At 27.7% G+C, this 27,164-nt stretch overlaps 2 protein-coding genes across 12 annotated transcripts in view; one reads left to right on the forward strand and one right to left on the reverse strand.

Moving 5' to 3' along the window:
- The window catches only part of Zir (Zizimin-related), a 187,497-nt gene extending 168,037 nt beyond the window's left edge, over positions 1–19,460 (forward strand). For 2 of the 3 annotated variants that reach the window (XM_067357863.1, XM_067357862.1), the window contains exon 21: positions 18,811–19,460. In XM_067357863.1, the coding sequence (XP_067213964.1) occupies positions 18,811–18,976 (166 nt within the window). In that variant the 3' untranslated portion in view covers positions 18,977–19,460. Of the gene's footprint in view, positions 1–10,869; positions 12,097–18,810 lie in introns of those variants that run through there. The other variant, XM_067357864.1, reaches the window with a different exon arrangement.
- Positions 1,850–25,230, reverse strand: LOC105678208 (aminopeptidase N-like). 9 transcript variants are annotated; one of them, XR_010890919.1, is made up of 14 exons: positions 25,083–25,230; positions 23,693–24,210; positions 22,977–23,417; positions 22,219–22,381; positions 21,909–22,065; positions 21,464–21,548; positions 20,492–20,886; positions 19,905–20,179; positions 19,619–19,809; positions 19,179–19,490; positions 18,282–18,345; positions 17,131–18,082; positions 15,773–16,248; positions 15,375–15,513 (listed from the first exon to the last, which is right to left on the reverse strand). XR_010890919.1 is itself a non-coding variant. In XM_067357895.1 (13 exons), the coding sequence occupies exons 3-13, from the start codon at positions 8,529–8,531 to the stop codon at positions 2,290–2,292; spliced, it is 2,673 nt and encodes an 890-aa protein (XP_067213996.1). In that variant the 5' UTR covers positions 8,532–8,551; positions 9,435–9,706; positions 9,820–9,998; the 3' UTR covers positions 1,850–2,289. The 9 variants fall into 9 exon arrangements, 6 of the variants coding, with proteins under 6 accessions (XP_067213996.1, XP_067213997.1, XP_067213998.1 ...); XM_067357895.1 differs by lacking the exons at positions 15,375–15,513; positions 15,773–16,248; positions 17,131–18,082; ... (9 more) ...; positions 23,693–24,210; positions 25,083–25,230 and adding exons at positions 1,850–2,427; positions 2,623–2,686; positions 3,539–3,850; ... (8 more) ...; positions 9,435–9,706; positions 9,820–9,998; XM_067357894.1 differs by lacking the exons at positions 15,375–15,513; positions 15,773–16,248; positions 17,131–18,082; positions 18,282–18,345 and adding exons at positions 9,438–9,706; positions 10,030–10,136; positions 10,336–10,399.
- Positions 25,231–27,164: the final 1,934 nt, after the last annotated feature.

The raw sequence follows: 27,164 nt of genomic DNA on the forward strand, positions 1-27,164 counted from the left end.
TGGGCGTCCTCCTATCCGCCACCTGGAGACGCGCCCGGTGGGTAGCTCAATCCCCGGGTTTTATTAACATACATTTTAGGAAATAAAATGAACAAACATTAACTTATCGTTTTGCTGATTACCTTAAAGTTACAATTGTTCGAAGTGATCATCAGCATCAATGCATTGTTAATGTGTAACAGAGCGACATACGCACTGTATTTTATCTAGCGGAATGACAACACAGGCATTTTAATTTCGCGAGACAACGTTATACCAGCTTTTAATGACTTGCTCTTGAATGAAGAGTGTTATTTTTAGCAGTGTATGCAACCACATTACAAACCGATAAGAGAAATTTTTTTTATGTCACTTTTCCCGGAAGATGGATAAGTTGAAGAGGAAGTGCGAAATATCCATCCAACATCTCTTGACTTAACACATTGAACTTTTACTTGAGCCACTCTAAACAACACTCTATGCGCTACAAAACCGAGAACACTGTGGGACCTGAAACACGAAATTAAAAATGCCTGTGCTGCTATTTTGCTAGATACAATACAGTGCGTATGATGCTCTGTTATATATCGTTAATACTGATGGTAGTCATTTTTAACATTTGTAACTTTAGGTAACCAACACAACAACATGTTAACTTCTGTCCATTTTACTTGCTGAAATAGATGACAATAAAATCTATAAACATTTTATTGGGACATTCTGCATTTTGAAAGAAACATGTTGTTACCTATTTGAACTGAAATTAATATTCTTTAAATTTAAAAAAAAACAAGAATTTACTTCATCATTTTTTGCATGTTTGGCAACAGTAAAAAGAAATGCGTAAGCACGCATAGTGGCCCGTTTGCTATCATTAGGCTGAACTTTTTCCAATACTGTTATCTTCAAAAAATTGCAAATAATATCATAATTTGAGCAAGTTAGGTTTTCTAAATAACTTTCATCAGACGTTGCTATCCATTTCTGCCATATCTTGAACCAAATAGTGTAGTTTGCAGTTCTTAAACCATTTATGCTGGATATAAATTATGTGAGTGATTATTAATCCATTGTGGCTGATTGAAATGTAAATTTATTTGTATCTTCTTTAATGTAATGTCTCAGATTTCTTTTGAATCAATCGGAATTTACACATAAACGGATATTTTAATCATATATAATTATATACAAGTGTATTCTTTTTTAACAAAAAAAACTGATCGTTTTTTAATTATTTTATATTTTGTTTTTCCCTCAGAAATATACTAAAACTACGCAAAATATCATCCAATATATTCGAAATTGGAAAATATGACTAATAATCTTAGAAATATCAAACCTATACGTTTCTATTTAATTTATGATAACTGTTGACATATATGCTTTCGGGAAACTGAAGCTATACTTGTGATTTATATATATTCTTCTATATTTTCAAAGCAGAATATTTTGTTGTTGCCTACTCACCTACATATATTAATTAAATTAGAAGAGTTTGTCGCATCGCGCAATTTTGTGAGAATAATGCACTTTACACCGCTTCAAATTATGAATGTCAAGAGATATATAACCCTATTCGCTATGTTTCCGTATCAAACATACATCGAACACTGAGAGAAATATTGATGACTGATAGAACGTGCACGTTATGCCATGTAAACAGCGTTTAAGAAACGTTCACTTTCCGCATGCCATATTTATCGATAGACGAGAAAACTTATCGACAGACCGAGAACGGAAATTAAGAAATATAATGAATTAAATCTACATATAAATAATAAAACTGAAATTACCACGAAGTTTTGATATTGTAATAATATTTAAAGATTCAAATTTATTTTTTTTTGTATACAATAAAATTAATCATTGATGAAATAAAATATTCAATTTATTCAAGTACTGTGTTACCTAACACAGTAAAACGTATCAATTTTTAAAATATGATGCAAACAAATTTATATGTATTACAGTAAAAAATACAAAATAAAAGTTCTGTAAAACAAAAATGGCTATTAAATCATTATTAGGTGTTTGTGCATGTTTTTGTGTATTTTTTTAAATTAATAATTTAGTTATTAACACTTTATACATTAAAAAAGTTAAATATCTGCATTATTCAAAATTCATAGCATTAGAAGTAATAATTATATTCAGATAACAGAAATAGTTCAGAACGAAAATTAAATAGTTTTGAATATTCAGATATTAATTGATAAAAACTAGATAAGAGATTGTAATAATTATCGATATAAGATCATATGCAAGCAACAAGTGAATTAGTCTTTCATCTTGACTCAGCTATTTCGCTAGTTATGTCTTTTTGATGTTACTAAAATAGTACCCGTAGTTACTGATTAGTCTTCCGTATTCTAATCTTCGTTTCCTTATTTTACTTTCAATGGCTTGAATTATTGGTATTTCATAATGATTTTCTGCGAACCAAAGTATCTAAAACATATTACTTTAATAATATCAAACAATACAAATCTCTCACACTGCAGTTGGCAACACATAATTCACAATGTACAGTATAATTAAATTAGATATATTATATATGTAACAAATTATATATGTAGATATAAATTATTGTTATATTTAGATATCAAGAAATGAGTGTGTTAGAATAAAGTTGAGAAAATATACCTTTGCCATGTGATATCCGGAGTGTGTAATAATTACAATTAATGTTGCAATTATGTCATTTGTCCTACAAAAACATAATAAAAATCGATAAGTTTAACAAATGGAACAAATATTCATGATTAGTTATTATAATATATATGAACAATTAAGAAATATTGTATAAATTCAGAGATATACAGCATGTCCCAATAAAATAAATATACATTTTATAATATATTTTAACAATTTAAATGATAGTACCATACATTTTTACAAATAAGACAGACGTTAACTTATTGTTGCATTGGCAATTACCATAATGTTACAAATGTTCAAAATGATCATCATCTGCACCAATGTATTGGTGACGATATACAACAGAGCCACATACGCATTATATTATTTCTAGCAGAATAGTAGCACAGGCATTTTTTCGCGAGACAAAATCATACCAGCTTTTAATGACCTGAAACAAAATGTGGTGGTGCACACTGCTGTTACTTTCAGCAGTGTGCACCACCACATTACCGAACCGATGTGAGAAATTTTCTTGATGTCACGTTTCTATAAAATGGATAGGACAAAGAGGAAGTGTGAAGTGTGCATCTCGATCTCCTGACTTAACACCACTGTACATTTGCTTAGGGTACTCGAAGGAACACTATATACGCCACAAAACTAAGAGCATTGCACGGCCTGAGAAATTGAAAATGCTTGTGCTGCTATTTTGCTAAAAAAAATATAGTGCATATGTCACTCAGTTACACACCAACAATGCATTGGTGCTGATGAGTACTTTGAACATTTGTTAATTGTAGGTAACCAACAGAACAACAAGTTAACGTCTATCCATTTTACTCGTCAAAATATATATGAGAATAAAATCTATATACATTTTATCGGGACACCCTGTATTGTTACAAGAAAACGTTATTACCTATTTGAACTAAAACTAATATTTTCCAAAATTTTAAAAAGACAAGATTTTACTTCCTCTCTTTTTGCATATTTGGCAACAGTAGAAAGAAATGCGTTAGCACGTTTAGTGGTCCAATTCCTATTATTAGACGGAATTTTTTCCAATAGTATTAAAAAGTTGCAAATAATATAATTATTTTCGGAGCAAGTTAGGTATTCTATATAACTTTCATCAGACGTTGCCATCCATTTCTCCCATATTGTGTACCAAATAGTGTGGTTTGCAGTTCTTAAACTGCAGCAGTATATCCATTTCTTCCCTATCAAATTACTGCATCAAGAAAATTTTTTTTACTACAATTTCGTTTACTATTCGAAATTTTAATAATGAAATAATTTAAAATCAGCATAAGTGCAACAACATTCTGATTAGATATTACGGCTGTAAAGCGGGTTTACCTGTTTTCTACAGAATTTTGAAGCTCCTTGTTGAATTTCGAAGTAGCTACTTTTTGGCACTCAGAAACATTGAGTATACATGCCCATTTTACAGCTTCTTCTCTCAAATATATAGTAAGAGTGTGATCTGTCGGTTTTTCAGTGTATCCAATTTTTGTAAGAAGTTCATTTATTCTGTTTTTCATGTTTTCCTAAAAAATCGTTAAATTCAAATTTAATACTATTAGTTTTATTTATTTAATAAACAGTGTGTAATTTCTAATTTTTTTTCGTCAAAATTTATCAGTACGTACCGTTATTTTATAACCATATCCAAGCGGATATAGGCAAGCAAAGGATTCGAAAACTTTAATCATAGGATACCATGTGACAAAATTCGCGTCTCGTGTTACGAATTTTGTAAGATTCCAAAACAAGTTATAACCTAGTTCTCTTTGTAAAAAGAAGTAAAACGCATCATCGATGATTTGGGCACGATTAAGAATATGTATTTTCGCATAATTTTCGGAGTTTAAGTAGTTTTCAAGTTTGATCCAGTTTTCAAAATCATAATAGACGCGATAATATCCTATAACGCAGAGGCATAATTGTTTTTATTAGAGTTTTTAATCGAGAATTGATTAAGGAATACTTTCTTACACAAATATTCTGTTGATATTGAAATACTTTTAAAACTAATTATTTTTGAATAATTTACTTTAAAGCATTTGTTTAAACATGTTTATTGAAAATTATTAATTAATTTATTAATAAAATAATCTCTTTTAGTTAATAATTTAACTTTGAAAGCTTAAGTTAAGCAAGAAATTTTGTAAAACTTTTAAGTAATTATAGCTAAATGTATTAAGACAACGCATACTTTAATTGTTCTATATTTACCAGTTTGTTGTATATTAACTATAATCCAATCCGTTGCATTAGAATTACTGTAATCAAATACTGTACGTGATTTATTTGAGATTATCCAGAACGAATGAATAGTCTTGTTAAAATTAACAGATGACTGCCACATATATGTTACATGGATCCAAATTTTTGTTTCATTATTAACGAATACATAGGGAGATTGAATGTATTCTATGTCGAAAGCCGCCATAGGTGTAAAACGATATTGTGTCACATTTAGAACAAAATAATATTTTTTTGTTATCCAATTGGTTATTATTTCTTTTAAATGAGAACTGAGCGTATGTTGCGGGTCACTTTTATTATGAATAATTTGCATAGTGTCCCATAAATCATCTGGTGTCGTGTTAATATAAATACGGCTAGAAAATTGAAAATTATTTAGATGTAAACATTGGAATAATTTTTTAATGGAAAATAAAAAAATAGTATTTAATTTAAGCAAACAATGATTCATATTTATGTTATTAAATATCTATAATGTGGTATGTGTAAGAAAATTTTTTCATAGTCTACAGAATAAACTCTTTTTGCCTAGTGTTATATTCATATCGGATTATTTTTCTTTTTCAACCAAATTATCTTTCAATAGAAATTATTATTAGTCGCAACATGTTATTTTTAAGGCTTTTCAAAGTTACTGCTGATTTTCAAAATTATGTTTTTGAAATTTATTTTTTAGTCTATTTTTTACCTCGAAGACTATTAATATGAGTAAAGTATTTATAACCAAACTTTATTTGAAATTTATTTTAAAACTGATATTTTTAAAAAGAAATAAGATTTTTTTATTTACTTTTTTTATTTTAACATATTAATTTTCTTAAATTATCAAAGTTTATATCTTTGCTCTCTGTACAATAACATAATGCGAATTCGTTATTTTATGCAATGACCAATTTTTTATGAAATTGTTACACTATAATATAGTATTATTACTCACTGTTTATATGTATTTATATATGTGTGGATACCACGCCAAAACACATCAGGAATGATATTGTATAACATGCGCCATATTATAAATGCTGTGGCAATTAAAATTATGTTTTAGTTAATAATGAAAATTTGTCATAATTCTACCACCAATTTTGTAAAACTAAATAATGGTTGTGTCTATCCATTATTAAATTTTATAAAATTTTTTTTCTTAATATTCTTAAATTTGTGAGAAATTGTCTATGCACTTTTTTGTTCAAACTTATTTGAATTAAATAAAACATTTTATTTGTATTAATTTAACGTTTTTATAATATAATGTAAATAAAGCTTCTCTTAAATTTTTGTGTAGTATTTATAAGCTTGCGTGCAATCATCGCATTGTTACATTTACTTAACAAAATAAAGTGCCAGTATTTAATTTTTCAGCAATATTTACTGGAACTTACTTTTCATATGATTTGGCGGCGACCTTAGTGAACTGACTTGATAAATGTTTGTGTTTTTCAATGTTGGTGAGTCTTTAGTAGAAGGAGTGTCGTAACGTAAAGAATCTTGCTGTGCTTGTACGATCATTAAATCCATCATGTGATCATCTTCGTATACCTGGAAAGTTTAATATGATCAAATTAATATTTAATTGAAAAGTATATTCGAATCAGCAACTTGCATTTAGCGCCGCCGATCGCTGCTATAAAACTTTTGCCTGTTTGCCGTATAATACAATAATGCAGTATATGAATTTTAAAGATACACAACCTGATCCAAGATATACGCTCCGAAAAATGTAACAAAACCTTCTTTTGACCAAAGTAACGCATCTTTACACCAAAGTAACGCCAATTGACGAGCTATTACGTGTGCAATTTCCCTCTCGCGTGTAACGGGATGCAAGTCTTCATTATAAATAATATCCGCTTCTCTAAATATTATTTTCAAGTAACAGACTTATGTTCAATGTTTTTAATAATTGCAAAAGGGGCTAATGTATTATTTTAATAACTTTGTGTTTTTATTCATACTTATTATTAATAAACGATATTTATTTTATGATTTCTATATTAAGTCAAGAGGTAACAAATATTTACTTACGTACAGCATTAGCGTACAGAATATATTTAAGGTGAAAAGCAAAGTAGAATTTGACACATTTTGCATAAATATTGTAACGGATGAACATGAGCTTAATACATATTCAACAAAAACTTTCGATGAGTTCTTTTCAATATGATTGATGCAATAAAGAGATTTTATAGCAATTTTTTTAATTGTAGCGTAAAACACGCACAGATATTTTGCATGATCATAGTAGTGAAATCTGAATTAAAATCTGATTTGAAAGAATAATAGTTTTAATTTATTATTTAAAATAAAAGCTAAATTTATAAATTTTCCAGTGCGTAACGTGAGTGTCATTGTATAAATTTTGTTTGTCTCTTAATTAACATATTTACATGAAAATATGTATATCTTCTAATTTCAAAATATCATTGACAACCTTATTTTTTATGTCAATCTTAATAAGTAGTATTACCTCAGCAAAACGAGTCCCAATATCACATCGTTATCGTCGTGAGAATGCCAGAATGCAACAATATCCAATTTTGATAATGTCTGCAAGTATTTTTGTATAAAATAAGGCATAACCTCTTCAATAACATCTCTTGCATAATAAATTAGTTGTCGAGCACTTTGTCTGCACCATATGGTAACGTTTGGAAAGTCAGTATTAACATTAATAAATGTGGTTATCACAACCCTTATGTGTTGAAAAGACATTAATATTAATTCTTCAAAATGAGTCCACATCATACGATTGTTAGCTCTACTTTGTGCTCGTATAGGCATATTCGATAAAACTGTGTATTCTTCACCATGTTTGATGGCAATTTTAAAAGTGGAATTGATGGTTGACTCATTCATGTGCGGAAATAGTTGTAAGGCTTTCATTACCTCGACACCTGTTTGGTTCAATCTGTAATATTTCAATGCTATAGTTTAAATAAAGATATATTATTAATTATAATTGAATTAAAAATATTAAGGTTCATAGATCATAAAGATATTTTATAATTTGTTGCCTCGAGTGTCATGATATGGAGTATAATTAAACGTCTAGAAAGTGATAAATTTTCTGTATAGATTTTTGCATGTTAAGATAACAATAAATATAATAAAAATATTTTATATAAAGAATTGTACCGTATAATATTTACGATACAACGATGTGTTTGAAGTATTTTAACTTACATTTGATCACCTAATATGTCTTGATATACAGGTAGCGAAAAATTTCTGTTTCTATGTATAATACGAGCATATGCTATTTTTAACTTGTATGTACCAGGCGGTACATCCTGATGCAAATTTATGGTAAGAGTATTCTTGAATCTGTTAATAATTGTAGAAGCTTGAATCGTAATATTTTTACTATCAATCATGACTGCTTTATTTATATAAACTGGTACGGAGTTCATTGTAATTAAGTACAATGAACGGTTAATGTTCATAAGAATATCACATTCTCCGAGTAAAATATTGTCCTTGAAGAAAAATCGTATTTCGACATTGTAATGCAACGGTTCTTTTAGCATGATCTTATCATTAAACGGATCGTCATCTTCGGAAAAGTTAGCAGTAGGTATGGCAATAGTTATTGTAGCGATTAACACTAGTCCGCCATTTAATAAAAACTTTTGGAATACCATATTGGTGTAATTTCTCGAACCTGTAAGAAAAATATTGTAGTTAGCAAAAGACAAATAAACCGATTTGCAACACTTATTTCTTAATTTTCATATAACAAATAAAAATGAATACAAAAAGAAATTGCATTTATTTAGACCATATAAATTTTTATAAAAAATAATAAATAAATAATTAAATTATTTATGAAGGTTTTAAAAAAAGATGTGATTTCGAATATAAAACATTACACAGAATAGTACAAAAATTATACAAAAGGCACAAATATGAGGCAGAATTAAAACATTTTCTTAAACATATAATTGGAAAATGTGGAATATATAAAATTTTAATAATTTGAAATATAATTATAATAAATGCAGTTTTAATTTTTTTAAAGACAAAGTATGTACTTTAAACAACTAGACTTCAAGCGCAATATATTTTTTATATAGATAAGACGAATACTAGATTTTATTTTTATGCTCTTTTATGCTGGATATAAATTATGTGAGTGATCATTAATCTATTGTGGCTGATTGAAATATAAATTTATTTGTATGTTTTTTAATGTAATGTCTCAGATTTCTTTTGAATCAAACGGAATTTACACATAAACGGATATTTTAATCATATATAATTATATACATGTGCATTCTTTTTTAACAAAAGAAATTGATCGTTTTTTAATTATTTTATAGTTTATTTTTCCCGCAGAAATATACTAAAACAACGCAAAATATCGTCCAATATATTCGAAATTGGAAAATATGACTAATGATTTTAGAAATATCAAACCAATACGTTTCTATTCAATTTATGATAACTGTTGACATATATGCTTTCGGGAAACTGTAGCTATATTTGTGATTTATATGTATTCTTCTATATTTTCAAAGTAGAATATTTTGTTGTTGCTTACTCACCCACATATATTAATTAAATTAGAAGAGTTCGTCGCGTCGCGCAATTTTGTGAGATTAATGCACTTTACACCGCTTCAAATTATGAATGTCAAGAGATATATAAATCTATTCGCTATGTTTCTATATCAAACATACATCGAACACTGAGAGAGATATTGATGACTGATAGAACGTTATGCCATGTAAACAGCGTTTAAGAAACGTTCACTCTCCGCATGCCATACTTATCAATAGACGATATGTATTACAGAATAAAATAGAAAATAAAAATTCTGTAAAAAAAATTGGCTATTAAATTATTATTAGGTGTTTCTGCATTTTTTTGTGTATTTCTTTAATTAATAATTCGGTTACTAATACTTTATACATTAAAAAAGTTAAATACCTGCGTAATAATTATATTCAGATAACAGAAATGGTTCAGAACAAAAATTAAATAGTTTTGTATATTCAGATATTAATTGATAAAAACTAAATAAGAGATTATAATAATTATCGATATATGGTCATATGCGAGCAACAAGTGAAAATTAGTCTTTTATCTTGACTCAGATATTTCGCTATTTATGTCTTTTTGATGTTACTAAAATAGTACCCGTAGTTACTGATTAGTCTTCCGTATTCTAATCTTCGTTTCCTTATTTTACTTTCAATGGCTTGAATTATTGGTATTTCATAGTGCTTTTCTGCGAATATATTTACCTGAAACAAATTTATTCAATAATGTCAACGAATACAAATCTCTCACACATCTGCAGTTTGGCAGCACATAATTTACAATGTACATTGTAATTAAATTAGATATATTATGTATGTAACAAATTATATATGTAGATATAAATTATTGTTATATTTAGATATCAAGAAATGAGTGTGTTAGAATAAAATTGAGAAAATATACCTTTGCCATGTGAATTTCGGAGTGTGTAATAATTACAATTAATGTTGCAATTATGTCATTTGTTCTACAAAAGAAAAATAAAGATCGATAAGTTTAACAAATGGAACAAATATTCATGATTAGTTATTATAATATACATGAATGATTAAGAAATATTTTATAAATTCAGAGATATACAGCATGTCCCAATAAAATAAATATACATTTTATAATATATTTTAACAATTTAAATGATAGTTACCATACATTTTTACAAGTAAGACAGACGTTAACTTATTGTTGCATTGGCAATTACCATAATGTTACAAATGTTCAAAATGATCATCATCTGCACCAATGCATTGGTGACAACGATGTACAACAGAGCCACATACGCATTATATTATTTCTAGCAGAATAGTAGCATAGGCACTTTTTCGCGAGACGAAATCATACCAGCTCTTAATGATCTAAAACAAAATTGTTACTTTCAGCAGTATGCATTACCACGTTATCGAACCGATGTGAGAAATTTTCTTGATGTCACTTTTTCAGGAGATGGACGAACAGGAAGTGTGAAGTGTGCATCTTGATCTCCTGACTTAACACCACTGGACATTTGCTTAGGGTACTCGAAGGAACACTATATACGCCACAACACCAAGAGCACTGCAAGGCCTGAGAAATTGAAAATGCCTGCGTTGCTATTTTGCTAGAAAAAATATAGTGCATATGTCGCTCTGTTACACATCAACAATGCATTGATGCTGATGATTACTTTGAACATTTGTTAACTGTAGGTAACCAACAGAACAACAAGTTAACGTCTGTCCATTTTACTCGTCAATTTATATATAAGAATAATATCTGTATGCATTTTATCGGGACACTCTGTATTGTTACAAGAAAACGTTATTACCTATTTGAACTAAAACTAATATTTTCCAAAATTTTAAAAAGACAAGTTTTTACTTCCTCTCTTTTTGCATGTTTGGCAACAGTAGAAAGAAATGCGTTAGCACGTTTAGTGGTCCATTTCCTATCATTAGACGGAATTTTTTCCAATAGTATTAAAAAGTTGCAAATAATATCATAATTTTCAGAGCAAGTTAGGTATTCTATATAACTTTCATCAGACGTTGCCTTCCATTTCTGCCATATCGTGTACCAAATAGTGTAGTTCGCAGTTCTTAAACTATTACAGTATATCCATTTCTTCCCTGTCAAATTTCTGCATCAAGAAAAATATTTTTTACTATAAATTCGCTGGAATTTCGATTTTTTAATGATGAAATAATATGAAACCAGCATAATGCACAAATGCATCAACATTCTAATTAGATACTATGGTGGTATAGCGGCTTACTTGTTTTCTACAGAATTTTGAAGCTCCTTGTTGAATTTCGAAGTAGCTACTTTTTGGCACTCAGAAACATTGAGTATACATGCCCATTTTACAGCTTCTTCTCTCAAATATATAGTAAGAGTGTGATCTGTCGGTTTTTCAGTGTATCCAATTTTTGTAAGAAGTTCATTTATTCTGTTTTTCATGTTTCTCTAAAAAATTGTTAAACTTAAGCTTAACACTATTTGTTTTATTTATTTAATATGCAGTGTGTAAAATGTAACTCTTTTTCGTCGAAATCTATTTTTACTTACCGTTATTTCATAACCATATCCAAGCGGATATAAGCAAGCAAAGGATTCGAAAACTTTAATCATAGGATACCATGTGACAAAATTCGCGTCTTGTGTTACGAACCTTGTAAGATTCCAAAACAATTTATAACTGAGTTCTCTTTGTAAAAAGAAGTAAGACGCATCATCGATGATTTGGGCACGATTAAGAATATGTATTTTCCAATAATAATTTTCGTAGTTTAAGTAGCTTTTAAGGTTGATCCAGTTTTCGAAATCATAATAGACGCGGTAATATCCTATAATGCAGAGGCGTAATTGTTTTTATGAAAGTTTTTTAATCGAGAATTGATTAAGGAATACTTTCTTACACAAATATTCTGTTGATATTGAAATATTTTAAAACTAATTATTCTTGAATAATTTACTTTAAAGCATTTGTCTAAACATGTTTATTGAAAATTATTAATTAATTTATTAATTGAATATTCTTTTTTAGTTAACAATTTAACTTTGAGAGCTTAAGTTAAGCAAGAAATTTTGTAAAACTTTTAAGTAATTATAGCTAAATGTATTAAGACAACGCATACTTTAATTGTTTCATATTTACCAGTTTGTTGTATATTAACTATAATCCAATCCGTTGCATTAGAGTTATTGTAATCAAATACTGTACGTGATTTATTCGAGACTATCCAGAACGAACGAATAGTCTTGTTAAAATTAACAGATGATTGCCACATATATGTTACATGGATCCAAATTTTTGTTTCATCATTAACGAATACATAGGGAGATTGAATGTATTTTATGTCGAAAGCCGCTATAGGTGTAAAACGATGTTGTGTCACATTTAGGACAAAATAATATTTTTTCGTTATCCAATTGATTATTATTTCTTTTAAATGAGAACTGAGCGTATGTTGCGGGTCACTTTCATTATGAATAATTTGCATAGTGTTCCATAAATCATCTGGTGTCGTGTTTATATAAATACGGCTAGAAAATTGAAAATTATTTAGATGTAAACATTGGAATAATTTTTTAATGGAAAATAAAAAAATAGTATTTAATTTAAGCAAACAATGATTCATATTTATGTTATTAAATATCTATAATGTGGTATGTGTAAGAAAATTTTTTCATAGTCTACAGAATAAACTCTTTTTGCCTAGTGTTATATTCATATCGGATTATTTTTCTTTTTTAACCAAATTATCTTTCAATAGAAATTATTATTAGTCGCAACATGTTATTTTTAAGGCTTTTCAAAGCTACTGTTGATTTTCAAAATTATGTTTTTGAAATTTATTTTTTAGTTTATTTTTTACCTCGAAGACTATTAATATGAGTAAAGTATTTATAACCAAACTTTATTTGAAATTTATTTTAAAACTAATATTTTTAAAAAGAAATAAGATTTTTTTATTTACTTTTTTAATTTTAAATATTAATTTTTTTAAATTATCAAAGCTTATATCTTTGCTCTCTGTACAATAACATAAAGCGAATTCGTTATTTTATGCAATGACCAATTTTTTATGAAATTGTTACACTATAATATAGTATTATTACTCACTGTTTATACGTATTTATATATGTGTGGATACCACGCCAAAACACATCAGGAATGATATTGTATAACATGCGCCATATTATAAATGCTGTGGCAATTAAAATTATGTTTTAGTTAATAATGAAAATTTGTCATAATTCTACCACCAATTTTGTAAAACTAAATAATGGTTGTGTCTATCCATAATTAAATTTTATAAAATTTTTTTTCTTAATATTCTTAAATTTGTGAGAAATTGTCTATGCACTTTTTTGTTCAAACTTATTTGAATTAAATAAAACATTTTATTTGTATTAATTTAACGTTTTTATAATATAATGTAAATAAAGCTTCTCTTAAATTTTTGTGTAGTATTTATAAGCTTGCGTGCAATCATCGCATTGTTACATTTACTTAACGAAATAAAGTGCCAGTATTTAATTTTTCAGCAATATTTACTGGAACTTACTTTTCATATGATTTGGCGGCGACCTTAGTGAATTGACTTGATAAATGTTTGTGTTTTTCAATGTTGGTGAGTCTTTAGTAGAAGGAGTGTCGTAACGTAAAGAATCTTGCTGCGCTTGTACGACCATTAAATCCATCATGTGATCATTTTTGTATACCTGGAAAGTTTAATATGATCAAATTGATATTAAATTGAAAAGTGTATTCGGATCTGCAACATGCATTTAGCGCCGCCGATTGCTGCTATAAAACTTTTGCCTGTTTGCCGTAAAATACAATAATGCAGTATATGAATTTTATAGATACACAACCTGATTCAAGATATACGCTCCGAAAAATGTAACAAAACCTTCTTTTGACCACAGTAACGCATCTTCACACCAAATATATGCCAATTGACGCGCCATCATATGTGCAACTTCTCTTTTTCGTATAACGGGATACAAGGTTGCATTATAAATGATATCTGCTTCTCTAAATATTATTTTCAATTAACAGACTTGTGTTCAAAGTTTTTAATAAATGCAAAAAGGGCTAATGTATTATTTTAATAACTCTGCGTTTTATTTATACTTATTGTTAATAAACGATATTTATATTATAATTTCTCTATTAAGTCAAGAGGTAACAAATGTTACATACAGCATTAGCACACAGCATATATTTAAGGAGAAAAGCAAAATAGAATTTGACACATTTTGCATAAATAATGTAACGGATGAACATGAGCTTAATACATATTCAACAAAAACTTTCGATGAGTTCTTTTCAATATGATTGATGCAATAAAGAGATTTTATAGCAATTTCTTTAATTGTAGCGTAAAACACTCACAGATATTTTGCATGATTATAGTAGTGAAATATGAATTAAAATCCGATTTGGACGAATAATTGTTTTAATTTTTTATTTAAAATAAAAGCTGAAGTTTTTAAGTTTTCAAGTGCGTAATGTAAATGTCATTGTATAAATTTTGTTTGTCTCTTAATTAACATATTTACATGAAAATATGTATATCTTCTAATTTCAAAATATCATTGACAACCTTATTTTTTATGTCAATCTTAATAAGTAGTATTACCTCAGCAAAACGAATCCCAATATCACATCGTTATCGTCGTGAGGATGCCAGAATGCAACAATATCCAATTTTGATAATGTCTGCAAGTATTTTTGTATAAAATAAGGCATAACCTCTTCAATAACATCTCTTGCATAATAAATTAGTTTTCGAGCACTTTGTCTGCACCATATGGTAACATTTGCAAGGTCAGTATTAACATTAATCAATGTGGTTATCACAACCCTTATGTGTTGAAAAGAAATAGATACTAATTCTTCAAAGTGAGTCCACATCATACGATTATTAGCTCTATTTTGTGCTCGTATAGGCATATTCGATAAAACTGTGTATTCTTCACCATGTTTGATGGCAATTTTAAATGTGGAATTGATTGTTGACTCATTCATGTGCGGAAATAGATGTAAGGCTTTCATTACTTCGACATTTGTTTGGTTTAACCTATAATATTTCAATGCTATAGTTTAAATAAAGATATATTATTAATCATAATTGAATTAAAAATATTAAGATTTATAGATCATGAAGATATTTTATAATTTCTTGTCTCGAGTGTCATGATATGGAGTATATTTAAACGTCTAGAAAGTGATAAATTTTCTGTACTGATTCTTGCATGTCAAGATAACGATAAATACAATAAAAATATTTTATGTAAAGAATTATAAGGTATAATATTTACGATACAACGATATGTTTGAAGTATTTTAACTTACATTTGATCACCTAATATGTCTTGATATACAGGTAGCGAAAAATTTCTGTTTCTATGTATAATACGAGCATATGCTATTTTTAACTTGTATGTACCAGGAGGTACATCCTGATGCAAATTTATAGTCAGAGTATTCTTGAATCTGTTAATAATTGTAGAAGCTTGAATCGTAATATTTTTACTATCAATCATGACTGCTTTATTTATATAAACTGGTACGGAGTTCATTGTAATTAAGTACAATGAACGGTTAATGTTCATAAGAATATCACATTCTCCGAGTAAAATATTGTCCTTGAAGAAAAATCGTATTTCGACATTGTAATGCAACGGTTCTTTTAGCAAGTTCTTATCATATAACAGATCGTCATCTTCGAAACAGTTAGCAGCAGGTATGGCAATAGTTATTGTAGCGATCAACAATAGTCCGCCATTTAACAAAAATTTTTGGAATACCATATTGGTAATTTTTCGAACCTGTAAAAAAAATATTGTAGTTAGCAAAAGACATAAACGCATTTGCAACATTTCTTTCTTAATTTTCATATAACAAATAAAAATAAATACAAAAAAAAATTGAATTTATTTAGACTATATAAATTTTTATAAAAATTAATAAATAAATAATTAAATTATTTATGAAGGTTCTAAAAAAAGATGTGATTTCGAATATAAAACATTACACAGAATAGTACAAAAATTATACAAAAGGCACAAGTATGAGGCACAATTGAAACATTTTCTTAAACATATAATTGGAAAATGTGGAATATATAAAATTTAAATAATTTGAAATAAATATATAATAAATGCAGTTTTAATTTTTTTAAAGACAAAGTATGTACTTTAAGCAACTAGACTTCAGGCGCAATATATTTTTGATATGGATAAGATGGATACTAGATATTTTTTTAATTGCTTTTTTTTGCTGGATATAAATTATGTGAGTGATCATTAATCTATTATGGCTGATTGAAATATAAATTTATTTCTATGTTTTTTAATGTAATGTCTCAGATTTCTTTTGAATCAAACGGAATTTACACATAAACGGATATTTTAATCATATATAATTATGTACATGTGTATTCTTTTGTAACAAAAGAAACTGATCGTTTTTTAATTATTTTATAGTTTATTTTTCCCGCAGAAATATACTAAAACTACGCAAAATATCGTCCAATATATTCGAAATTGGAAAATATGACTAATGATTTTAGAAATATCTAATCAATACGTTTCTATTCAATTTATGATAACTGTTGACATATATGCTTTCGGGAAACTGTAGCTATACTTGTGATTTATATGTATTCTTCTATATTTTCAAAGCAGAATGATTTGTTGTTGCTTACTCACCTACATATATTAATTAAATTAGAAGAGTTTGTCGCATTGCGCAATTTTGTGAGAATAATGCACTTTACACCGCTTCAAATTATGAATGTCAAGAGATATATAACCTTATCCGCTTTGTTTCCATATCAAACATACATTGAACACTGAGAGAGATATTGATGACTGATAGAACGTGCACGTTATGCCATGTAAACAGCGTTTAAGAAACGTTCACTTTCTGCATGCCATATTTATTGATAGACGAGAAAACTTATCGACAGACCGAGAACGGAAATTAAGAAATGTAATGAATTAAATCTACATATAAATAATAAAACTGAAATTACCACGCAGTTTCGATATTGTATTTATAATATTTAAAAATATAATTTTTTTTTTTTTGTATACAATAAAATTAATCATTGATGAAATAAAATATTCAATTTATTTAAGTACTGTGTTACCTAACACAGTAAAACGTATCAATTTTTAAAATATGATGCAAACAAATTTATATGTATTACAGAATAAAATAGAAAATAAAAATTCTGTAAAAAAAATTGGCTATTAAATTATTATTAGGTGTTTGTGCATGTTTTTGTGTATTTTTTTAAATTAATAATTTGGTTACTAATACTTTATACATTAAAAAAGTTAAATACCTGCGTAATAATTATATTCAGATAACAGAAATGGTTCAGAAAATTAAATAGTTTTGTATATTCAGATATTAATTGATAAAAACTAAATAAGAGATTATAATAATTATCGATATATGGTCATATGCGAGCAACAAGTGAATTAGTCTTTCATCTTGACTCAGACATCTCGTTATTTATGTCGTTACGGTGATACTGAAATAGTGTCCGTAGTTACTGATTAGTCTTCCGTATTCCAATCTTCGTTTCCTTATTTTACTTTCAATGGCTTGAATCATTGGTATTTCATAGTGCTTTTCTGCGAATATATTTACCTGAAACAAATTTATTCAATAATGTCAACGAATACAAATCTCTCACACATCTGCAGTTTGGCAGCACATAATTTACAATGTACAGTGTAATTAAATTAGATATATTATGTATGTAACAAATTATATATGTAGATATAAATTATCGTTATATTTAGATATCAAGAAATGAGTGTGTTAGAATAAAATTGAGAAAATATACCTTTGCCATGTTATATCCGGAGTGTGTAATAATTACAATTAATGTTGCAATTATGTCATTTGTCCTACAAAAGCAAAATAAAAACTGATAAATTTAACAAATATTAATGATTAGTTATGATAATATATGTGAATGATTAAGAAATATTTTATAAATTTGGAGATATACAGCGTGTTTCAATAAAATAAATATACATTTTATCATATATTTTAACAATTTAAATGATAATTACCATAAGTACATTTTAACAAGTAAGACAGACGTTAACTTACTGTTGCATTGGCAATTACCACAATGCTACAAATGTTCAAAATGACCATTTTCTGCACTATTGCATTGTTGATAACGATGTGCAACAGAGTCACATACGCATTATATTATTTCTAGCAGAATAGTAGCACAAGCATTCTTACGCGAGACAAAATCATACCAGCTCTTAATGACCTGAAACAAGACTGTTACTTTCAGCAGTGTGCACCATCACATTACCGAACCGATATGAGAAATTTTCTTAATGTCACTTTTTCAGGAGATGGATCGGACGAAGAGGAAGTGTGAAGTGTGCATCTCGATCTCTTGACTTAACATCACTGGACATTTGCTTAAAGTACTCGAAGGAACATTATATACGCCACAAAACCAAGAGCACTGCAGGTTCTGAGAAATTGAAAATACTTGTGCTGCTATTTTGCTAGAAAAAGTATAGTGCATATGCCGCTCTGTTACACAACAGCAATGCATTGATACTGATGATCACTTTGAACATTGGAGTTTTTAGAGAACCAACAGAACAACATGTTAACGTCTGTTTATTTTACTCGTTAAAATATAAATGAGAATAAAATCTGTATACATTGTATTGGGACACCCTGTATTTTTAAACGAAAATGTTATTACCTATTTGAACTGAAACTAATATCTTTTAAAATTTTAAAAAGACAAGAATTTACTTCATCTGTTTTTGCATGTTTGGCAACAGTAGAAAGAAATGCGTTAGCACGCCTAGTGGTCCATTTGCTATCATTAGACTGAATTTTTTTCAATAGTATTAAAAAGTCGCAAATAATATAATTATTTTCAGAGCAAGTTAGGTATTCTATATAACTTTCATCAGACGTTGCCTTCCATTTCTCCCATATTGTGTACCAAATAGTGTGGTTTGCAGTTCTTAAACTGCAGCAGTATATCCATTTCTTCCCTATCAAATTACTGCATCAAGAAAATTTTTTTTACTACAATTTTGTTTACTATTCGAAATTTTAATAATGAAATAATTTAAAATCAGCATAAGTGCAACAACATTCTGATTAGATATTACGGCTGTAAAGCGGGTTTACCTGTTTTCTACAGAATTTTGAAGCTCCTTGTTGAATTTCGAAGTAGCTACTTTTTGGCACTCAGAAACATTGAGTATACATGCCCATTTTACAGCTTCTTGTCTCAAATATATGGTAAGAGTATGATCTCTCGGTTTATCAGTGTACCCTATTTTTGTAAGAAGTTGATTTATTCTGCTTTTCATGTCTCTCTAAAAAATCGTTAAATTTAAATTTAACATTAGTTTTATTTATTTGATAAACAGTATGTAATATGTAACTCTTTTTCGTGGAAATTATTACTTACCGTTACTTTCAAACCATATTCAAGCGGATATAGGCAAGCAAAAGATTCCAAAACTTTGATCATAGGATACCATGTGACAAAATTCGCGTCTCGTGTTACGAACCTCGTAAGATTCCAAAACAAGTTGTAACTGAGTTGTCTTTGTAAAAAGAAGTAAAACGCATCATCGATGATTTGAGCACGATTAAGAATATGTATTTTCGCATAATTTTTAGAGTTTAAGTAGCTCTTTAGTTTCTTCCAGTTTTCGATATCATAATGGACGCGATAGTATCCTATAATGCAGAGGCATAATTGTTTTTATTAAAGTTTTTTAATCGAGAATTGATTAAGGAATACTTTCTTACAAAAATATTCTGTTGGTATTGAAATATTTTTAAACCTAATTATTCTTGAATAATTTACTTTAAAGCATTTGTTTAAACATATTTATTGAAAATTATTTATTAATTTATTAATTGCATTATCTCCTTCAGTTAATAATTTAACTTTGAAAGTTTAAGTTGAGCAAGAAATTTTGTAAAACTTTTAAGTAATTATGGCTAAATATATTAAGACAACGCATACTTTAATTGTTTTATATTTACCAGTTTGTTGTATATTAACTATAATCCAATCCGTTACATTAGAGTTACTGTAATCAAATACTGTATGTGATTTATTCGAGGTTAACCAAAACGAATGAATAGTCTTGTTAAAATTAACAGATGATTGCCACATATATGTTACATTGATCCAAATTTTTGTCTCATCATTAACTAATACATAGGGAGATTGAATGTATTTTATGTCGAAAGCCGCCATAGGTGTAAAACGATATTGTGTCACATTTAGAACAAAATAATATTTTGTCGTTATCCAATTGGTTATTATTTCTTTTAAATCAGAACTGAGCATATGTTTCGGGTCATTTTCATTGTGAAAATGAATAGTTTGCATAGTGTTCCATAAATCATCTGGTGTCGTGTTTAAATACATACGGCTAGAAAATTCAAAATTATTTAGAAGTAAACAGCGGAATAATATTTTTATGGAATATGAAAAATAGTATTTAATTTAAGCAAACAATGATTTATATTTATATTATTAAATAACTATAATGTGATACGTGTAAGAAAATTTTTTCATAGTCTACAAATAAACTTTTTGCTTAGTATTATATTCATATCGGATTACTTTTCTTCTTCAACCGAATTGTCTGTCAATAGAAATTATTATTGGTCGCAACATGTTATTTTTAAGGCTTTTCAAAACTACTGCTGATTTTCAAATTTATGTTTTTAAAATTTATTTTTTTATCTTTTTTTTATCTCGAAAACTATTAATATGAGTAAAGTATTTATAACCAAACTTTATTTGAAATTTATTTTATAACTGATATTCTATAAAAAACAATAAGATTTTTTATTTACTTTTATAATTTTAAATATCAATTTGTTAAAATTATTAAAGCTTATATTTTTGCTCTTTATAAAATAACATAATGCAAATACGTTATTTTTTGCAATTTCTAATTCTTTTTTGTAATTGTTACACTATAATATGGTATTATTACTCACTGTTTATATGTATTTTTATATGTGTGGATACCACGCCAAAACGCATCAGGAATGATATTGTATAACATGCGCCATATTATAAATGCTGTGGGAATTAAAATAATGTTTTATTTAATAATGAAAATTTGTCATAATTTTAGCACCAGTTTTATAAAAGTAAGTAATGGTTGTGTCTGTCCATAATTAAATTTTATAAAATTTTTTTTTCTAATATTCCTAAGTTTGTGAGAAATTGTGTATGCACTTTTTTGTTCAAACTTATTTGAACTAAATAAAACATATTACTTGTATTAATTTAACGTTTTTGTAATATAACGTAAATAAAGCTTTTCTTAAATTTTTGTGTAGTATTTACGAGTTTGCGTGCAATCATCGCATTGTTACATTTACTTAACAAAATAAAGTGGCAATATTTAATTTTTTAGCCATATTTACTGGAACTTACATTTTATTTGATTTTGAGCAGATCCTAGTGAAATGTCTTGAGAAATGTTTGTGCTATTCAACGTTGGTGAATACATAGTAGAAGGAGTGTCGTAACGTAAAGAATCTTGCTGTGCTTGCACGACCATTAAATTCATCATGTGATCATCTTTGTTTATCTGGAATGTTCAATATGATAAAATTAATATTTAATTTGAAAAATGTATTCGGATGAGCAACATTCGTTTAGCGCCGCCGATCGCTGCCATAAAACTTTTGCTTGTTTGCCGTAAAATACAATAATGCAGTATATGAATTAATAGATACACAACCTGATCCAAAATATACGCTCCGAAAAATGTAACAAAACCTTCTTTTGACCAAAGTAACGCATCTTCACACCAAAGTAAAGCCAATTGACGCGCCATTATGTGTGCAATTTCTCTCTTGCGTGTAACGGGATGCAAGGTTTCATTGTAAATAATATCTGCTTCTCTAAAAATTATTTTCAAGTAACGGACTTATGTTCAATGTTTTTAATAACTGCAAAAGGGCCTAACGTATTATTTTAATAACTCTGCGTTTTTATTTATACTTATTGTTAATAAACGATATTTATATTATAATTTCTCTATTAAGTCAAGAGGTAACAAATGTTACATACAGCATTAGCACACAGAATATATTTAAAGAGAAAAGCAAAGTAGAATTCGGCACACTTTGCATCAATAATGTCACGAATGAAAATGAGTTTAATATTCAAAAAAAACTTTCGATTAATTTTTTCAATATAATGGAGATTTTGTAGCAATTTCTTTATTTGTAGCGTAAAACACGCAGAAATATTTTGCATGCTTATAACAGTGAAATCTGAATTAAAATCTGATTTGGACGAATAATTGTTTTAATTTTTCATTTAAAATAAAGGTTGAAGTTGATAAGTTTTTTAGTGCGTAATGTAAGTGTCATTGTATAAATTTTTTTTGTCTTTTAAGTAATATATATTTACATAAAAATATATGTATCTTCTAATTTCAAAATATCATTGACAACCTCATTTTTTAATGTGGATTTTAATAAGTTGTATTACCTCAGCAAAACGAGTCCCAATGTAGCATCGTTATCATCTTGAGGATGCCACAACGCAACAATATCCAGTTTTGATAATGGCCTCAAATATTTTTGTTTAAAATAAGGAATAACCTCTTCAATGATATATTTTGCATAATAAATTTGTTGCTGAGCACTTTGTCTGCACCATATGGTAACATTTGCAAGGTGACTAGAAATATTAGTAAATGTGGTTATCACAACCCTTATATGTTGAAGAGACATTGATACTATTTCTTCAAAGTGAGTCCACATCATACAATTGTTAGCTGTATTTCGTGCTCGTATAGGCATATTCGATAAAACTGTATATTCTTCACCATGTTTGATAGCAATTTTAAATGTGGAATTTATGGTTGACTCATTCATGTGCGGAAATAGTTGTAAGGCTTTCATTACCTCGACACCTGTTTCGTTCAATCTGTAATATTTCAATGCTATAGTTTAAATAAAGATATATTATTAATCATAATTGATTTAAAAATATTAAGGTTCATAGATCATAAGGATATTTTATAATTTGTTGCCTTGAGTGTCATGATATGGAATATAATTAAACGTCTAGAAAGTGATAAATTTTTTGTATTGATTTTTGCATGTCAAGTTAACGATAAATACAATAAAAATTTTATATGTAAAGAATTATACCGTATAATATTTACGAAACAACGATATGTTTGAAGTATTTTAACTTACATTTTTTCACCTAATATGTCTTGATATACAGGTAGCGAAAAATTTGTGTTTTCATGTATAATACGCGCATATGCTATTTTTAACTTGTATATATCAGGAGATACATTTTTGTGCAAATAAATAGTAAGAGTATTCTTGAATTTGTTATTAATTGTAGAAGCTTTAATCGTAATATTTTTACTATCAATTATGACTGCTTTATTTATATAAACAGGTACGGAGTTCATTGTAATTAAGTACAATGAACGGTTTATGTTTATAAGAATATCACATTCTCCGAGTAAAATATTGTCCTTGAAGAAAAATCGTATTTCGACATTGTAATGCAACGGTACTATTTTTGGCAAGTTCTTATTAACCGGATCGTCATCTTCGAAACAGTTAGCAGTAGGTATGGTAATAGTTATTGTAGCGATCAACACTAGTCCGCCACTTAATAAAAATTTTTGGAACGTCATATTAATGTAATTTCTCGAATTTTAAGAAATTACTGTTAGAAAAATATTGTCTGTAAGAATCTGTAAGAAAAATATTGTAGTTAGCAAAAGATAAATAAACGCATTTGCAACACTTATTTCTTAATTTTCATATAACAAATAAAAATAAATACAAAAAGAAATTACATTTATTTAGACCATATAAATTTAAAAAAATAATATGAAATAAAAAATTAAATTATTTATGAAGATTTTAAAAAAAGATGTGATTTTGAATATAAAACATTACACAGAATAGTACAAAAATTATACTAAAGTATGAGGCACAATTGAAACATTTAATTGAACATATAATTGGAAAATGTGGAATATATAAAATTTAAATAACTTTCAAATATAATTATAATAAATGCAGTTTTAATTTTTTTAAAGACAAAGTATGTACTTTAAGCAACTAGCCTTCAGGCGCAATACATTTTTTATGTGGATAAGATGTGGATACTAGATTTTATATTAATTGCTTTTTTATGCTCTATATAAATTATGTGAGTGAATATTAATCCATTGTGGCTGTTTGAAATATAAATTTATTTGTATCTTCTTTAACGTAATGTCTCAGATTTCTTTCGAATCAAACGCAATTTACACATAAATAGATATTTTAATAATATATACATGTGTATTCTTTTTTTAACAAAAGAAACTGATCGTTTTTTATTTATTTTGTAATTTGTCTTTCTCTCAGGAATATACTAAAACTACGCAAAATATCGTCCCAAGTATTCGAAATTGGAAAATATGACTAATAATCTTAGAAATGACAAACCAATACGTTCTTATTCAATTTATGATAACTGTTGAAATATATGCTTTCGAGAAACTGAAGCTATACTGTGATTTATATGTATTCTTCTATATTTTTAAAGCGAAATATTTTAATGTTGGTTACTCACCTATATATTGATCAAAACAGAAGAATCTAGCAATGAACAATTTTGCAAGAATAATACGCCTGACACCGAATTGTAAATGTCTTGAGATATTTAAATCTATACGCGATGTTGCTACATTGAAAAGTCATCGAACACTGAGGTAGATATTGATGACCGATAGAACATATATGTTATACCATGTAAACAGTTTTTAAGAGGTCACTCTTTGCATGAAACATTACTAATTCACTAGACGCGAACCGAATTTAAGATACTTAATAAGAAAAATCCAAATATAAAATAGAAACTTTTCATTGCCATGCATTTGTGATGTTGTATATATAATATTAAAAAAAAAAGAATTAATAGTTTTTGTACACAATAAATTAATCTTTTATGAAACAAAATTCAATTCATTCAGTTTTTATAGTGACTGAGTAAAAAATGTTAATTTTTACAATGTGATGCAAGTACGATTTTATGTATTACAAAATCAAATTCTATTAGAAAAGTGGGCTATTCAATTGTTATTAGATGTTTGTCTGTGTACTTATTTTAATTGATAATTGTTTCGGTTACTAACGTAATCCTTTTCATTATAAATAATGAAATAACTTACTCATTTTTATATTCTTCTTCACATTATATTATTATGTGTATAATAAAATAAAATCATTATAAAATCGAGTCCTGTAAAGCCGAACGGCGAGTACGCTGCTTGATGGTGCTCAGCGCTCACTATCATTGGCGGCGTCGCATGTTTTCTTATAAAATGCATATTTCCGCAAATTTTCAATGAATCGATCTGAAAATTTTCAGAAACCTTCTTTCAATAGTGAGAAACAAATGTCTCACTGGAGGTTGTTTCAAATTTCAAGTTTCCTCGATACTTTTTGTCGGCGAAGCTAAAAAAACGTAGTACCGACTGGTTTCAATTTGCAATTAATTATTATTAAACAATAGGCGATTTTCAGCTTCTTTATTGTTTTGTAGGCATCGCTGGACTATACTGCATGCGTATACCAAATTTCAAACAATTTCAAAATTTGGCCAAATTACGACGATTTATATCTTAAAATCTTATTGAATTTGGGGATAAAAATTTTTCAGTTTTTCATTTTTATTATTAAAAATAAGCATCGAACAAAAAAACTGCAAATAGAAAAAAGTTCCGTTTTGTCATTCTCTATAAGCCTATATTTAGAAAAAAATTAATTTTGCGACTTTCAAAATTTTCATGCTCTGAGACAATACTTTTACAGTATTTTGAGCGCTGGGCGAGTTCTCAATGTCATGTGCAAAAATATATTTTGACAGTTTATATTTAAATGATTGTCAAGGCAATATTGATCATGTGCAAAAAATATATTTTGACAGTTTATATTTAAATGGTTGTCAAGGCAATATTGATTAGCAATTTATAAATGTTTCTTTGACAATTGTTTACATTACCTCAAGCTGTCAAGTTGTATCCACTCTTAAAAAAGGCATGATAGATCGATACTCGAATGTATCGAAAGTCTCGAAGCTTATTGTTGACACTTTTCCGCGTCGCTGATTGGTTATTTCGAGAACCATGAGAACTAAATAGCTTCGTCCTGATTTCCAAATATTTGGTAATGGAAACTAAATCATTTCGTCCTGATTACCAAATATTTGGTAATGGCAACTAAATTATTTCGTCCTGATTACCAAATATTTGGTAATGGGAACTAAATAAATCATTTCGTCCTGATTACCAAATATTTGGTAATGGGAACTAAATCATTTCGTCCTGATTACCAAATATTTGGTAATGGAAACTAAATCATTTCGTCCTGATTACCAAATATTTGGTAATGGGAACTAAATCATTTCGTCCTGATTACCAAATATTTGGTAATGGGAACTAAATCATTTCGTCCTGATTACCAAATATTTGGTAATGGAACTAAATCATTTCGTCCTGATTACCAAATATTTGGTAATGGGAACTAAATCATGTCGTCCTGATTACCAAATATTTGGTAATGGGAACTATATCATTTCGTCCTGATTACCAAATATTTGGTAATGGGAACTAAATCATGTCGTCCTAATTAACAAATATTTGGTCCAGTAATT

Source organism: Linepithema humile, chromosome 6 (assembly GCF_040581485.1).
Source record: "Linepithema humile isolate Giens D197 chromosome 6, Lhum_UNIL_v1.0, whole genome shotgun sequence".
NCBI classification, from domain to species: domain Eukaryota; kingdom Metazoa; phylum Arthropoda; class Insecta; order Hymenoptera; family Formicidae; genus Linepithema; species Linepithema humile.